Genomic DNA, 16871 nt, shown 5'->3' with positions numbered 1-16871 from the left:
GTATCCTAACTACTAGAGAAGGTACTTTAACTATAAACTAATTACATTGCCGTTACAATACATATATTTCCTGTTATGGAGTACCGACGCTAGGGGGCAGTAACATATTTTCTCATACATTTTAGTGTCAGCTGATCACTGCAGTACAACATGCGGCCACAGGCTGAAATGTCAGCAATGTAAACACAGACGTGGATATCTCTAGCCTGCAGGTAAGTGTCAGCCTTTGAATGAAAGCGGAAATATGTCACTTACAGATTTCAGTTTACTTTTTTGCCAACGGTTGACTAACACAACATCTACAGGGACGTTAGTCGTGTCCATAACTTGCTTACTGCCAACACAGCTAGTGCTACATTAGCTAGCTAGAACTTAGAGCTTACTCCCAACTGATGTGCACCAAATGTAGTTCAGTCTACCGCTGTTAACAGTTTCCGTACTTATTTGGAGGACAAATACATGCCAGAATACGGTTTAAGACATTTAAGGAGCCTGTCTGAAATTCGGCATGTATTCGGCATATGAGAAGTGACCATAAACTTTAAACTTAAGTAAACATTTGTAAATGTTGAACTTGTTCGCTTGTACTGTTGCAAACAACAGAATGAGGCGCCCATCGAAACTTTGCTGCACTAAACTCAGTAAATGATTGACAAACACAGTGCTGAAATGATTAACATATTTTTAAGTGTTATAAAGTGGAATAATGTAATGTTAGATAGACTGTCCCTTAAGTAGGAGGGCCATGTTTGTACTGTTATAAAGCCTTCCCTCATGTGCAAGAAGTGGAAGACCACCAGGTCAGAGGAGAGCATGATGTTATTCTGCAGCTTCTGGCCTTTCCGCAGAAGGATGAATAATAGGCCATTTACTTGGTATAAATAACATATCGATCTTACATTCCAGCCTGGTCCTGCTTTGGAAATTTGATGTTGCAGTCGTCAGCATGGCTTCAACCTCCAGCTTTGCTCCTCCAAAGCTGTCTGAATACATCCTTACAGAGCGGCTGGGCAGTGGCACCTATGCTACAGTCTACAAAGCCTACAGTAAGGTGAGTTTGTGGAGGAGTCAAGGGATAACACCACAAATGTCTAACAAATGCTAAGACATTAATGTTTCTGTTTGAACTCCAGGTTGTCCAGCAGTGCGGTCCCCTATATTTCACTACACTTTGCTTACCATACTTGAAATAAACTATGATGTATCAATAAATGTGAAAGATGTCAGCTGTTGTTGAATATGCTTTCTACATTCCCAAATTAGTCTTTGGATTTGACAGTCCACATTGAGTATATTTACAGTCACCATTAAACGAGATTGGCATTATAAGTTCAATCTATTTTTGTAGTAGAAAGTGAAAGTTGAAGTTTAATTCCTGACTGTGGAATTGCAGGGGGACAGTCGAGAGGTGGTGGCAGTGAAGGTGGTTGCGAAGAAGACTCTAAACAAGGCATCTACAGAAAACCTGCTCACGGAGATCGAAATCCTCAAGACGATGCGTCACCCACATATAGTCCAGCTAAAAGACTTCCAGGTGATCTCATTTATAGATATTAGATTTGTTGTAGCTTCTACAAGGGATGTGTCGTGAAAAAAATACAGTCCATAAGAGTTAATGAAACTATTCTCTGTATAATTAAATAATGCTATATGTTGATTTAGTGGGCCATAACATTATTAGAAGGCATAGCATGAAAACATTACCCTCCTGGTAGAGATGGCTACAAAATTTGTGTCCAAAAAGTATCCTATGTATATTCGTGAATACATCAAAATCTTTTTAATATGTATACATTTAATATGTATACTTCCCCTGATTGTCTGAATTCTTCTCTTTCGTCAGTGGGATGCTGAGAATATTTATCTGATCCTGGAGTGGTGTTCAGGAGGAGATCTCTCCCGCTTTATTCGCAGCCGCAGGATTTTACCGGAGAGGGTGGCTCGGCGCTTCCTGCAACAGATAGGTGAGTAATAAATTTTCAAGAAATCACTGCATAAGCATTGGTTCAATATCCACAGCTTCTTTGCGTACCAGTTGTCAGCAGAAATAACATATGTCCCTATTTGATACAAGTTTGTGCTCAGTGCAAGCTTCAGGACTGCGTAATGTGGGCTGAGTGTAACTGTGCATTTGTGTGTGTGTCTGCACAAACAGCCTGTGCCCTGCAGTTTCTTCATGAGCGAAACATTTCACACCTGGACTTGAAACCTCAGAATATTCTGCTCAGCGGCTCTATCCTAAAACTAGCAGGTGATCTTATGCCCACTCACACAGTTGGTCAAGTAAACACATTTTGATTTGTAGGCGATGCATCAGAAACCAGAAGAATTAATCATGGTCATGCTATTTTGCTCTTATGTCTGCAAGAAGTTCATTTTGTTAATGCACGCAAGGCAAGGTTTGTCGATTTTTAGAGGGATTGTATCTACTGGAACCTGTTGCAGTGAAAATGTTTTTTACACTCTGATTCGCTGTCAGATTTTGGTTTCGCCCAGTACATGTCACCATGGGATGAGCAGAGTGTCTTGAGGGGTTCTCCTCTTTACATGGCTCCTGAGATGGTGTGCCGACGCCAGTATGATTCCAGGGTGGACCTCTGGTCTGTAGGAGTCATTCTCTATGGTGAGTACTTTGTGTTCACCTGTCCATCTCTTCTGAATGTGGAATATCCTCAACACAATTTACACTCTGCTTCACATAACCTGTTCATTGTAATGCTGCTTCATTATATGTCCCAGTAACCAAAACACATTCCCATGCACAGAATCTGGTGTAACTGTGTCTTGTGCTGGGTAGACTGAGTCCCCCTTAATGATAATTTCCAATATCTCAACATCACTTTTTTTTTCAACAATAAAACTAATCAGTCAGCGGGCCCTGCGGGTTTGAAAGAGCGTGCTGAGGAGGTTACAAATAAAATTGTTCCATAAATCATAAAATAGCAGCCTGGTTTGCCCCCTCTTTAGACTCAAACAGTAATTTTACAGTAACAGTGCAATAACATGCAACAATAGTTGCATTGTGTGTGGTGACAATGTACAGTACACAATGGGAGGAGTTCTTGTCACTGTCTGTCCTGTAACTCAAATAGAGTAGCATGTAATTCACAGACTGTTGGCTTAGACTTTCTCACTGCAGTCCAACACTATTCATGTCAATTTACAAGTTTAATGCAAGAGATATTTAAGATAACTAAACTAAGATGTAGGTAGTAGGTGGCGGTACATCAATTTTCATTTTCATTAAAATGATTAAATATCTTTTTGGAATAGTCTGCTTAACATTGTTTGTGTGTATACAGAGGCACTGTTTGGGCGAGCACCATTTGCATCAAGGTCGTATGCTGAATTGGAGGAGAAGATCCGGAGTAACCAACCTATTGAGGTAAGTTTTTTTTTCAGCAGTAAATGAGTTCCTCATTAAGGTATTGCTGGACTGAGATAGTCAGCGTCCTGCTTAGATATACAAATGACTTGCTGCTCTCACTGGTGCTCTAGAACAGTGCCATATTTTGGCAAATGTCAAACACTGTATTATGTATAGAATAACATAGATCTGTAAATTAGAAGTGCATAGTACACAGGTATGCTGCTGTATGTCCTGTAATTCTGATTTGCAGTGCCTGATTTGCACAGTGTTTTACCACAAGCGTTCTGGACATTTGTCCTATTAAATATTTTTTGTGTTTACTATGTTGTTTCTATTGTTTCTATTCAATTCTTTTGTATGTAATGTCTGCTTTGATGCAGCAGTTCCCTTTATTCAAGACAAATTTCTCCCAAGGGAGACAAATAAAGTAACCTTGACTTTGATATTTTTAGATGAGTTGCCCTTTTAGGAAAATGGCTAGATGTCAGTTGCATCACAAGTCAGTGTATGAAGTGCTTTATTTCATGAAGTGATTGTTTCAGTAACAGTAACACTGTTGGGGTGTGACTGTTTAAAAACAAAAATATAAAACTACATTAAATCATCTCAATATTCATAAACCATCAATCACCTGGAAATGGAAGAATTAAAAAAAAAAAAGCATTTTTTTAATGTCTGAAGTCACCTCTGTTACCATATTGTCCCCTTATAAAATTTTAATGCTCACACTGAATACAGACCATAACTTTACATAAAACCCATTTACAGACTTTTTTTTCCCTCACTTTATCTGTGAATTGCCGCCAGTAAACCACTAGATGGCGTACTTTCACACTGTACCTTTATCTAAGAAGACTGACAGTGGAGATGCTCAGCTGAAACATGGACTTATTTCTCATCTCCAGTTACCTTTCTTAAATTTAAAGGAACAATCTGGGATACAAATGTAGACATTTTAATCGGCATGTAATATATTTAATTATGACCTGTTCAGTAACACAAAATGTTAATGTCTTCTCTAGAAGTTGAATTAGTGATGCGTGTGTAAAAACACCTGTAATTAATATGGCCCAAAGTGCTGCTTAGATTAGTTTTGTCTTGAGTTTTGTGATACACTGAAATGAAACATAACTGAATGCTGGCAATTAAACATCATAGTTGTGTCTCTGTCCTGATTTGCCCGCTACATACACAAACCAAATGTTAACTACCATTGTGACAGTGAAGGACAACTGTACTTTTGATGATGGAGGGCTTTCAGAACACTTGAATTCTTGTGCCAAACATTAGGCTTGAGCTAAATGGATTGCATTAGCATATGGCCCATTACCCAGGGATTCACAGAGTTTTAAGGTCATCTTTTGATAAAAAAAAAAGAAGAGATGTGAGACGAGAAGGTCTCTGGCAACAGTCTGCTGTCCTTTTCCCTTGGATTGTCCTGTGGATTGAGTGCAACATAATAAGGTCATGCTTTGTGCATCAGCTCCCTCCTGGGGCCAGGGTATCCAAGGACTGCAGAGACCTTCTGTTGCGGCTGCTAGAGCGAAATCCAGATGCTCGGATCACCTTTGCAGAGTTCTTCACCCACCCCTTTGTGGATATGGAGCACATGCCGAGTGCGGAGAGCCTAGTGAAAGCGGTGAGAGAAAAAGAAATAATGGAAGTATATGCTGGCATGTGTGGGTCTACTCTAGATGGCCATGAATAATGTGTGTGTAATTGGTTGAGCCCATATACACATGTGTTAGTAGGTTTATGCTCATGCCTGCTCCACATGTGCCTTCACGCATGACTCTGCATGCATGCATAAGCAATGGAGAGAGCAATGTCAGTATGCGTTCGGTGGTGCCAGTTCCTATTTCCTCTTTTCAGAAGGAGCTGGTCCAGCAGGCCGTTCGGAAGGACCAGGAGGGGGAGAGGTCTGCTGCCCTCTCTCTGTACTGCAGTGCCCTTGAGCACTTTGTCCCCTCCATTCACTGTAAGAGCAACAGCTACTCTCATATCCTGTCTGTGGCTTAAGCCCTTCAACAATGCGCCGTCTTTGTTCCACCACAATAAACTGGCAAAATAAACGTACTAACTGTAAAATGAAAACATCTCTTCTCTCCACCATCCCCAGACGAGACAGACCGACAGCGCAAAGATGCCCTCAGGCAGAAGGTAGGCCTGAAAACACTCCCCGCATTCACATTTGGATTACTTTCTATTTTCAATTGGTCTTTTTTTCACACTCCAGTGGCTTTCACTTGGAATGAATTCTTCTTCATGAATACCATATGGTGTGGATGGAGAGCATATGGTGTGGTTGACATGATTAAGTTGAGTCAATGTAAGAGGACTTCCCACAGGTCAGCCAGTATGTATCGCGAGCCGAGGAGCTGAAAGCCCTGGTGGCCTCAGACAACAGACTGAGCTTTGAGGAGGCCCGGACCGCAAGGGATGTCCTCCGAGGTAATGAACTCATCTCAGTGCAGAGGCAGGGCCACTGTGTGTCGGCAGTAGCCTTGTCTTATCAGGAGCTGTATGACAGCACAACCTGAGTAATGCAATGTGTGTTTTTGCTCTTGGTTTTAATAGTTCATCTTCAGAAATGCTATTTTAGTCATGGAAAAATGCATTAAACTGCCGTATAGCAAAGATGTTTGATCCTCTCTTCTACCTCTTTATTGAAACCTGTGAGGAAATTTTAATTTTCTTTTTCCCCTGCCCCAGAGGTCAGAGGTCAGGGTCAGCTACAGAATCTCATTTTTGCGTCTCATGATTAAATATTTTCACCCTTTGTACACAATACTGGAGTCTTTAGAAACTGCAGAGACAAAGTATAACATATCTTCTGGTAGAATGTGTTGATGGTTTGTTGAGACTGATATACAGTCGGACTCAAACAAGTGTTTTTTGTTTTCTTTGTACTCCAGAAATGTCTCGAGACCAACCACGGCTGCTGGCTGCTCTGGAGATGGCCTCCGCTGCTATTGCTAAGGTTAGAAGGGAGTACCGCTGGATGATGCCACTGCTATACAAATACACACAATAGCAGGGTGAAGCAGAAGTAATACAACAGAAAAAAACACACCAGCAGGGTACAAACCAATCCCCTTTCATAGATCGCTTTCCAAACCACGTCTCGTAAGATCAGTGGCGAACCAAAAACATCTTTATTGCGGTTTTGCTCGTCTGACATTTTGTTAGCTGTGCAGACTTTTTATATTTGTGTCTCTGCTGTTTACAGCTTAAATTTTTTTGAAGTGAACAATAATGAATAAACTAATTTTGCAACGCTAACAGACTGAAAGAGCTGAACTTTGCAAGTACCAAGTGTTTCTGTTATCAGATGTAAAGCAATGTTTTGCCTCATTTTCAATCTGCCATTATAGGAGGAGAGTGGATCGGACGATCAGGAAGCCCTGGATGTGTACCAACAGTGCTTAGGAGAGCTACTGTTGGCGCTAGCAGGTAGATAGATCTTTATTTCCCCATGAGATGGTTTTATGTACTTATTCTGTCCTTAACTGCTAATGGCTAAGAGTATACTCCACTGGAGCCCACAGTTAAGTTCCTAGTGGAATCTCACATCAGATACTGTGTCTGTACAGAGAGAGTGAGGCAGACTCTGAAGAGGACAGAGAGACTTTCACAGAGATAGATATAAAACAGACTCAGAGAAAGTCTCAGATAGATGGAAAATAACTTGGAGTGATTTCGAAAGAGTAGAAGATGAACTGACAGAGTGGAAGACAGAGACAAAGTGAAGGAGTAGACTTGGGAGAGAGACGGGGACACTTAATAAGTGACAGACAGGCACGACAGAAGAGACTCTCTCTGTGGCCTGGCGTCCATTAGGCCGGGCTCATGAGCTCATCTGGAAGAGCGGCCTAATGGAAGAGGTGGAATAGAGTGATCCAGATGTGGCTTAGAGCCGGGATGAGACCCTGTGCCAGCACCCTGTGTGTGGTATGAGCCCTGCCATCTGCTTTCCATTCAGACAGCACACTTCATTTCTTTGTGTTATTACACACTGGAAACAAATAAAAACTATTATCTCTCTAATGAGCAAGAGCTATTGCAGGTCCATTGAGTAAGAGTTAAAGACTGACACTTTTGACTTGATAGGCTGTAGATGCTACAACCTCGTCCTGTCAGTGGATCGGTAATATATGGTATACTAGTCTAACTAATCCCATGCCATCCTAACCAGCTTCTGTCGGCAGCGTTATGGAGCCTCGTTGTGTGGCACAGCAGATACCAGCAGGGGGATTGCGGGGAGAAAACATTGGTTCTTTGTTTGGCTAAGAGCTCTTTGTTGCACAGCTTCCCAACATGCCTTGCCACCAGAGAGTTCTCCTCCCCTCTCTCTTCCCTCTCTGTCGCCCTCCCCTCCAGGATGACTGACTGTGAAAACACTGGCCTACATTAGAATCCACCCTTGAGCCCCCGGTCTACACACGCTAGCAAAATCCAATCTAGTAGTTGATCTCTTCTTGAACAAACAAGGTGATTGGGTAGTGGGCTTTCTCCTCCTTTCCTCTCCTCATTATTCTTTTTTTTTTTTCTTTCCTCTTGGTGACCCAGCCGAGCCCCAGGGCCGCAGGCGAGAGCTGCTCCATAATGAGGTGAGTTGGCGAGGAACGGCTTTTGGTTGAGTGCACACAGTAGGAATGACTATCTTTCACCTCCACCAAGCCCTCGGCTGATCACCTAGCACAGTAGACGCTCCATCACATGACCCATGAGCCTTTTTCCAGCAGTCACATGTGCATGCTTTTGTGATAAAGGCCAGATAATGTAATCCATCATCTATATTACTGCTACGTACACATAGATCACTGTCCACTTTGTAACTGGATACTTAAAGTGGCTATAATCATGTCTTTTTTATTATTGACCACGTGACCACTATCAGAAGAGATTCACAGGTAGCGACAAACACAGAATCATCTCCCAACTCTGCAGTTGCCCTCAGCTCTATGAAGTTTTATATTGTCTTTCGGCCCACAGCTTTACTGTTTTTGTTGCTGCTGTGATTAGTTTTTTTCAGTGAAATAGCTCTACAGACCGACTGTACCCAGCAGCAAGCAGCAGAGGGACAATGTTAGCGATAGCCGGTGAACACAGTAGAGCATTTTGCAGCTAAATAGCCTCAGGAGTTGGTGGAAACAAAACAATAATAGCTAAAAGGTGATTGACCAACTGAATACATTCATCACATGGCCAGAGACACGACTGCAAGTGAATGCTATTGTTGCCCTGTATCTGCTGCATAAATAAGCAACAGTTTGCGAACAAGTTGGCCATATTAAGTTAAAAGGTGATATTATGTCAGTGTTGTGTTTATAGCTTGTTTCTGCTGCCCCAAAGTGGCCAAAAAATTAGTTATTGCAGCTTTAAACTACAGATTAAAGGGGACATGCAATGCTTATTTTCAGGTCATACTTGTGTTTTGGGTTTCTACTAGAATATTTTTACATGCTTTAAGGTCAATTAAAAACATTTTCCTTCTCATACTGTCTGCCTTAATATATCTGTTTTTACCCTCTGTATGAAATGCTCCCTTTTAGCGCCTGTCTCTTTCCCCCCTCCTGAAAAAGCCCAGTCTGCTCTGATTGGTCAGCGTTTCCAGGGTCTTCTGCATCTGCACTCTTGGTGTCTCTCCACTGTTATTGTAGCCAGGCAAATGCCTGTAACAGAATATCGTGGTACTCTCAAAAATCAGTTAAAAGCTTTTAAACCAAAATCTTCCTAGGCGGACATATTTTAGCAAGAAAGTGATGCGAAATCAGAGAGAAATTAACAACATCAGCAACCAATGTTTCATGTGACCCTGAGGTTAGCATGTAGCTACGTGTAGCAGTGTAGGCTACACAATGTAAACACTTGGAGGAGCATTCCTGGTGCAGATGACCATATTAAGAAATCTATCCCGAGCTTACATCAGCTTGTCTTGTAATTAGAGAAAAAAAACACCCTTGGAGCAGAGTATTTAGAACAGTCTGAAACCTGGTTTAGGTAGCAAAACAGCTTTTTATAAATGATGGCAACAATAATTAAAAAAACAAACAGTCCTACCATCCACTTTCTCTTGTCTTGTTGCACTAAGAAAATCTCTCATGTAGACCAGGTCCATGCTGTTGGACACCCACCCGGACATACTTGAATAAACCTCACATTTTGATGGTCCATTAAATTTGCTGGCTGTAAATTTTGGGAATCAAGACCCTGAGTAGTAGCATTGATATTGCACTTTGACACACACATGCGAAGGCCTTGTGCATGTCTGCCATTAATGCTCAAAAAGCCTTGTGTTTTTGTTTATTGTTTAGCCAGTAACTGAGCCAGCGATAGACAACAGTATTNGGGGGGGGGTTTGAGTGGGCCTCATAGACCTCCCTATTTGAAGTTTTATGGGTGCTTGTCTTAAGTAAATTCAGATGCGGCTGTAATAATCTAACACAGCATTAGGAAGGCGGGGACGGGGGATTCGATAGAAAGCATGTGTGTATGTGAGAACCCAAAAGAGCCAACACATGCTGCCATGACTGGTCTCCATGTGCGTTCATATCTACTGTAGAGCACACTTTAGCCTTTTAAAGCTGTAATTCAATATCCCAGATTCTCATACATGAGCCACAGCTTTCATCTATACAGTGTATGTTGATACAGTGTCATTACGGCTAAACGTACGTGAGGTCCTGTTGTTCAGTGTAATGTACCTTAAAACTCTGCAAGTTATCAATGAACCCATGAACCGCCCTCCCCCATGTAGATTTTCTTCACATTTATTGTACTTGGTGATTAAAGGGATTGTGATTAAAGTGCTGTGGCTACATAAGGTTGGGGTCAGGCCTGAATACCAAAAACCTGTGGTCGGAATGATTATTTACCGCAACAGATTGGTGTTTTAAAGGGACGTTATGGAAGCCATCAGTGTAGGTCGTCTGTGATTATGACCTTCAGATGTTACTGCAGTAATACCCAAGAGGGCTTGCTTATACTGTGAAATAGTGGTGATATAACTAGGTATGAGGAGCAGCCAAGAACCTTCATGATCACCAGAGGACTGATAACCACAGTAAAGAGCACCCTCAAGCATATGATGACAGCAGTTCCTACTAGCACATGCGTACCATATGAAATGTTTAAAAAAAACAAAACAGCAAGAAGCACATAAGCAGAGCTGATCACTTAAATCTGATTTTGACAAGGCGTTTATGTCCCCATGTATCTTAAAGTTACTGTGTGTTGACATTGCAGTGTCATGAGGCAGATGGCATGTGTCACTGCTGATGGGAATGTCATTATTTCAGCAGGTTTTTGGTCATGAACCAAAATATTGGACAAATAACATCTTGACTTGATGGCGCTAGGTGAAGTGTTAACTGATCACCAAATTTCATTGCAATTTTTCCAGTAGATACATTTTACAATAATACCCCAACCATGCAACGTAATATTAACCTGCAAGTAGTGCGAAAGGAGAAGGAGAAGTGTTTCATTGGTTGGGAGCCATGAATGTCTGTATGTTATGACAATCCATCCAATAGCTGTAAAGATATTTCAGTCTGGACCAAAGTGGTAGACTGACTAACTGACATTGCCATACTTAGGGTCATACGTGGCTTAAAAAAACATCAGTAGAACAGCATCATTATCACCAGTACATACGAAAGCACAAGTGAACAGTGTAAATTACATTACATTTATTGGAATTTTCTGTCTCTCACCACCAGATTAAAAGTCTCATGTCTAGAGCTGAATACCTCAAAAAGCATATCAAGGTAAGCATACATTCCTTTCACACACAACCTCAGAAATATGAGTACATTTGCTGGCGACAACACAGAATATGTTTGATTTCAAAAAGAGATTAGGGGTAAGATCAGGATTTCTTTTTGGATACTGCTATTACTAAAAATTGATGTTGTTCAGTGAAGAAAACCTTTTAGTCAACGTATCTGTATTTAATGTCCATGTTGTGCTGTCGCTTTTTTATTAGTTTTGGCTGATTATAGGTATGTGTTTACTTTCCAGATGCAGGAGACTCAGAGGGACGTGTCTCTGGAACGAGAACCTCTTGCGGACTCCGTCAGAAGCTGTGAGTTTCTCCGCTGTTTTGCATAAACTGCTCTGCTGCTATAGTGAGTGTGTTTTTGAGAACCTCGCAGCCTTGCTGATAAGGTTTGTTACAGGAAGGTAATGGGGGTCATGTGAGGAATGGCCGCCTGAAGTTGCAATGAAATGTCCTTTCATTAAAGGTTTTTCCACTAGTTAAATATGAGCCATTCTCTGTCTGCGCTGGCCACCCCGCGGGACTGTCTGGCTCTTTGATTTCATGTCAGCGCAGCCCTGGGCTGCTCTGCCCTCTTGTAAAGCCTACCTTGTGAAAGTGAGACTTGGTGAAAGCAAAGAGTTAACCTCCTAACACACAAACACCAGACACAACAGCACTCATGGACACTTCATTCTTTTCACATACATGTACATTAGCTTTATATATATCTTAACAATCAGTGTACATTCATGTGTATTCATTTGGTGTTCTGTACCTTCCCGTCTATATGTCATATAAACAAACTACTAAACTATATTAAAAGCAATGTATTATTGATGTAAGTTACATTTTAATATACTTGAACTTCCCTAGCTGTAACCTATACACACAGCCTAATTCCCAGTATTTTCTGGGCTCAGTTCCTGGATGGATAGTGAATACCTAAAGCCCAGACAATATCCTGTTCTCAGCAAGAAATTCCTGGGGAATTATGAATTTAAAAAAAAAAAATGGGGATGGGGGAAGGGCACCGATTCTCTAGAGGCCGCTCAAGTTTCACATAGAACGTGGCTCCGTACTCTGCTGCTGTTATTTTAATAAAACCACACCACAGTCAGCCGTACTAGCTGGCGCTGATCTAACAGCAGCTGTACTAGAGAGGGTCATAGCAACGCCCAAGTCTGTCTGTCTGTGACCTTAGACTACAACCAAAAACAAACTGCAATTTTTTGCTGACAACCATCACACTGTAACCCTCAGACAATTTTAGAAGTTAAGCTGCTTTGGTGGCCCAGTTACAATGTCCACAGTGAAGGCTGAAGCACTAAACCCTCACTGACTTAAATTTACTTCACCTGCTTGATCAGTGTAAGGGCCTGAAAAGCCAAGGACTCAAATTCTAATCACAGGTATTTCCATGGCTTGTAAACTTTGATGCTCATACTCGGCAAAAAGATTGGGATCGGTTGTAATTGTATTATGGGAAATGTAGGAAATTGGTGAGTAAAGTAGAAGTCGACAGGATAGGTGGAGAGAAAACAGGGCATAGAGAACTGTAAAACCATTAGGATTAGTTTTCCTTTGAATATAAAATTGTACAAAACAGATTTGGAAAATATTTTTTGAATTTTTTTTGAAAAAAAATTGTACATCGGCTCAACCCTACCCTCCACTCAAAAATGTCTCTGTTTTATGTTTATGTCCCCTTATATGTCTGACCTTGACTTTACTGACTTTTATTTTTGCTTCATGTGTCACGAGGGAGGTGTTTTAACGTTTCTCTACTAAAGGGACTGCTGTCTGTGCACTTCCCTAAAATTTGAGATTCAAATGTATGGGGGTCATCCCTATATTCCCCGGGTTCTATGTTCCCCAGGTTCTATGTTCCCCAATCGGGGAACATAGGACCCTTTTAAAAAAAAAAAAAGGGTCCTATGTTCCCCGCTTTCCCCAAAAGGAAATATGTTCCCCGCTTTGTATGGGACCGGGGAACATAGAACCCTTTTTAAGAAAAAGGGTTCTATGTTCCCCGCTGTTGCCGGGAAACATAGGACCCTTTTGAGAAAAAGGGGTTAGGGTTAGGGGGTTAGGACCCTTTTTTTAAAAAAAGGGCCTATGTTCCCCGGGTCCTTTTGGGGAAAAGCGGGGAACATAGAACCCTTATTATTAAAAAGGGTTCTATGTTCCCCGGTCCCATACAAAGCGGGGAACATAGGACCCTTTTGGGGTCCCATACAAAGCGGGGAACATAGGACCCGGGGAACATAGGTACGCTCCCGTCCAGTGCGGATCAAGTTTGTCAGTACAGAGAGCAGAGTTAGCATTAGCACAGGGAAAGTTTTGACAGCAAATGTGAGTGTGGGGTGTTGGTCTGGGTGTTGTATTTATATTGTGGCCAACAAATACCCATGATTACTGCAGAGCCATTTGATGGGGGTGTGAATGCCAATAATAACCTCTCCCATTACATACAAAAGTCAGTTATTAGTGGGCATGAGTGGGTTTTTTGCAGTGGGAAAGGGGCTTGGTAGTGGGTCCAACTGTTTCCTGTAATGCTAACGCTAGCCATCTTGCTGCCCCCTGCGCTTTCACTGGTCTTACTACAGCAAGCAGTGATGGTGGGACGGGTGGGAAGCCAGTTTTTTTTTTTTTACTTTTTATGTGCCAAAACCATGTTAAACAAAATATGAATCACAGCAGAGTATTTTTACATTCTTTGAAACATGTCTGAAGTAGAACTTTAAAATTGGCAACGTGTTATAATCTTGAAGTGAAGCCTCACGCACATCAATCATTTCTGTTTTCACAGCTTGCTGTTTGCAGTGAGCTTGACGGCCACCGTGGGAACTGGCTGCTACGCCCCACAGAGCATCAGACACAGAGCCTTCACCTGACCAGGTTTTTTTTTTTTTTTCCGAGGCCAAATCAAACCCGCATCACACCTCACCCTAACTAACTCAGAACGCTGTCCGGGTGGGATATTACAGTTGCCAGCCAAACGTGGTCAATGTTTTGGTTGTTGCTGGAAAGTTGATGATTTGGCAGGCTGAGAAGTTGTGTTTATACTTTTTGAGGGAAAAAAGTTTGGCTGAAATACTGAAAGTAGCTCTTGAATTTTGGATTTGCACACTGGTGAATGTGAAAGTTAGTTCCCTGCTCTTTACACGATGTTGTTCCTCAGCCTCAAATCCCTCCTCCTGATACACCATTGATATGTAAATGCTGGACAGCTTGTATGACAATACCACACTGTCATGGTAAGCGAGTTAAACAGAGACTGTTGCATTTATTGTTGTGCCAATCATTCAACAGTGTTTGCAGCACACCTAAAAACTGTGAAAACCTGAAAATACAATCAGATAGGAACTATGACGTCAAGAAGTATCACATCAGTTTTGACCTGTAGTATTAAGTATATTGAGGCTCTGCAAACATGCACATACTCCCTCACCCTCCCTTCACCACTGCCTTTACTGTGGGTCAACCACAGGCTCACCATGCTCTCTCCGCTGATGGAGCGCTCTCCACCACTATGAGGGGAAAACTGGAGAGGTGCGGCCTCTGCCATATTTACACTAGACTTGCATTTTCTTAGGTTTGGCACTGGCAGGGTATTTGAGGGATACAGTGAGTTGTAGCGCTCAAGCAAAGCCTTCATAACTAGGCCTCTGTGAAACGGTAAAAAGCTTAACAGCCGGTGGCACTCGCTGTTGTAGGTCTCCACACACTGTTTTCATTTCAGACGGGTAAAGTGCTTGAATATCCAAAAGGGAGCTTTACTTTGTGAATCCAATTTTTAAGGCGACTGGAGAAAAATACCTGTAACAGGAGTCAAAGGAGAAAAGTATGAATATGTCTGCCGGCGAGATCTCCACACTGCTGTCTTGTTTTCTTTTTTATTTGTATGTTTATACAGCTGTGATTTTATATTTTATGTATTTATTGAATGAGAGATTCAAAGGAAAATAAAATGGCAAACTCTGAAGCCTCTCTAGTCTGTAACTTCTTCAGTCGTTGTGTCAACAGAACGAGGCAAATGCTCGTCTCTCAGAAGCTATGGAAAGATTTATGTGCCACCGTGGGAGCAACGTTGCTGGTGCCTCGCCTTCGTCATCATCTTGAAGGCCACTCTGCTGAAACAGCTGGCTTATGTCCACAAGAGGAGGAAGGCAGGCAAAGTAAGGACATTTGATAATTATATGATTCCTATGGAAGTCTGGAAAACTATGGAAACTCAATTTGAAAATTTCTGGATCATAAAAACTATGGGAATTTCACTGAGACTCCGTTACTAGTATAAGATTTTTTTTCCTTTTATTGCCCATGTCCTTAAGTAGAAATCAAGTTTCTCAAAAAAAACTGAAAAGCAAGAACATGAACCTGTTTGGATAGATGGAAGAACACTGGATTAGTGCTACCAATATTAGGAATAGCAGAACATATTAAGTCAGATAATTGAATTTAAAGGTGCACTCCATCAATTTTAGACAGAGTGATCCGTTTACCAGTCATGGTTAGCCCTACTCAACCTGTGAAAACAGTTTAAAGGGTTCCTGATGAAGTCATAGTGATGTCATCAGGGTCATCTGGGCTTGGAGACTACAAATATATCAGACAAAAAGCACGTGTTTCACACTGGAGGTGTAGAGTTTGATGAATGTAGATGTTTACTAGGCAGTGGGTTGACTGACATATTCTATTGAGTTGCATTATGGGAAATGTAGGAGCCAGTGTTTTGGGAGCTTGAACCACACTTGGAACTAAAATTCAGGATATTTCAGCCTCTGCTACTTTGATTTTGACTATTCTGTTAAAAAAAACAAAAAACAAAAAAAAAAAACAGTCTTTTGAGTCCTCAACGTTCATGGCCTCATCCCGGACAGTGATGAGACTGCATACAGACCAGAGGTTGAACAGCAGGCTCTCTGGTCCAGTTAAAACAACCTGAAGCTGAACACACTTAAAACTGTGGAGATGACAGTGGACCTCAGGATGAGCACTGCTGAACGGCACTCTGTGTACTGTGGAATCCTTCAGGTTGCTTAGATGATCCACCATCTCCCAGGACCTTAAGTGAACATCCAACATCAACGCCATCAGAAAAAAGGCCCAGCAGAGGATGTGCTTCCTGCACCAGCTCAGGATATTCAACCCACCTCAAAAGCTGCTGATAGAATTCTCCACGGCAGTAAGAGAGTTTGTTTTCTGCTCGTCCATCGCTGTCTGGTTTGGATAAGCCACCAAACTATAACAGACTGTCAGGACTACAGAAAAAAAAAATCATCGGTGCCAGCCTGCCCTCCATCCACGACTTATACATGTCCACAGTCAAAAAACAGGCAGGTGGCATTACCGCAGACTTTCAATTCAATCAATCAATTTTATTTATAAAGTCCAATATCACAAATCACAATTTGCCTCACAGGGCTTTACAGCATACGACATCCCTCTGTCCTTATGACCTTCGCAGCGGATAAGGAAAAACTCCCCAAAAAAAACCCTTTAACGGGTGGCAGTATACATGTGTGACAATAGTCATATGTGTATAATAACAGTAGAAGTATGACTAATGACTAATGATGGCAGCAGCAGCAGGAGGCATCTGGCAGGACCATGGCAGCAGCACAACCACACACGTCACGCTGTCCAGGCACTGCTGCGATATGAGTTAATCTGAGAGACAGTGGAGCACAAAGTGTGCTCCACTGTCTCTCAGATTAACTCATATCGCATGGC

At 41.8% G+C, this 16871-nt stretch overlaps 1 protein-coding gene across 1 annotated transcript; it reads left to right on the top strand.

Moving 5' to 3' along the window:
• Positions 1-133: 133 nt before the first annotated feature.
• ulk3 (unc-51 like kinase 3) lies at positions 134-14468 on the top strand. The gene is made up of 17 exons (XM_050071371.1): positions 134-212; positions 907-1051; positions 1394-1534; positions 1844-1964; positions 2156-2251; positions 2480-2623; positions 3303-3385; positions 4854-5009; positions 5243-5348; positions 5490-5530; positions 5719-5821; positions 6286-6350; positions 6745-6823; positions 7940-7980; positions 11095-11142; positions 11396-11459; positions 13945-14468. The coding sequence occupies exons 2-17, from the start codon at positions 947-949 to the stop codon at positions 13959-13961; spliced, it is 1410 nt and encodes a 469-aa protein (XP_049927328.1). The 5' UTR covers positions 134-212; positions 907-946; the 3' UTR covers positions 13962-14468.
• The last annotated feature ends 2403 nt before the right edge of the window (positions 14469-16871 follow it).

The sequence above is a fragment of the Epinephelus moara genome, chromosome 1 (genome assembly GCF_006386435.1).
Source record: "Epinephelus moara isolate mb chromosome 1, YSFRI_EMoa_1.0, whole genome shotgun sequence".
Classification (NCBI taxonomy): domain Eukaryota; kingdom Metazoa; phylum Chordata; class Actinopteri; order Perciformes; family Serranidae; genus Epinephelus; species Epinephelus moara.
The sequence above is the reverse complement of the archived record's forward strand: the minus strand, read 5'-3'. Positions and strand labels throughout refer to the sequence as shown.

Coding starts and splice junctions, on each gene's coding strand:
- ulk3 (XM_050071371.1), top strand. CDS start 947: ATGGCTTCAACCTCCAGCTTTGCTCCTCCAAAGCTGTCTGAATACATC. Junction 3,386..4,853: donor GGAGTAACCAACCTATTGAG/GTAAGTTTTTTT, acceptor TTTGTGCATCAG/CTCCCTCCTGGGGCCAGGGT. Junction 6,824..7,939: donor GCTACTGTTGGCGCTAGCAG/GTAGATAGATCT, acceptor TTGGTGACCCAG/CCGAGCCCCAGGGCCGCAGG.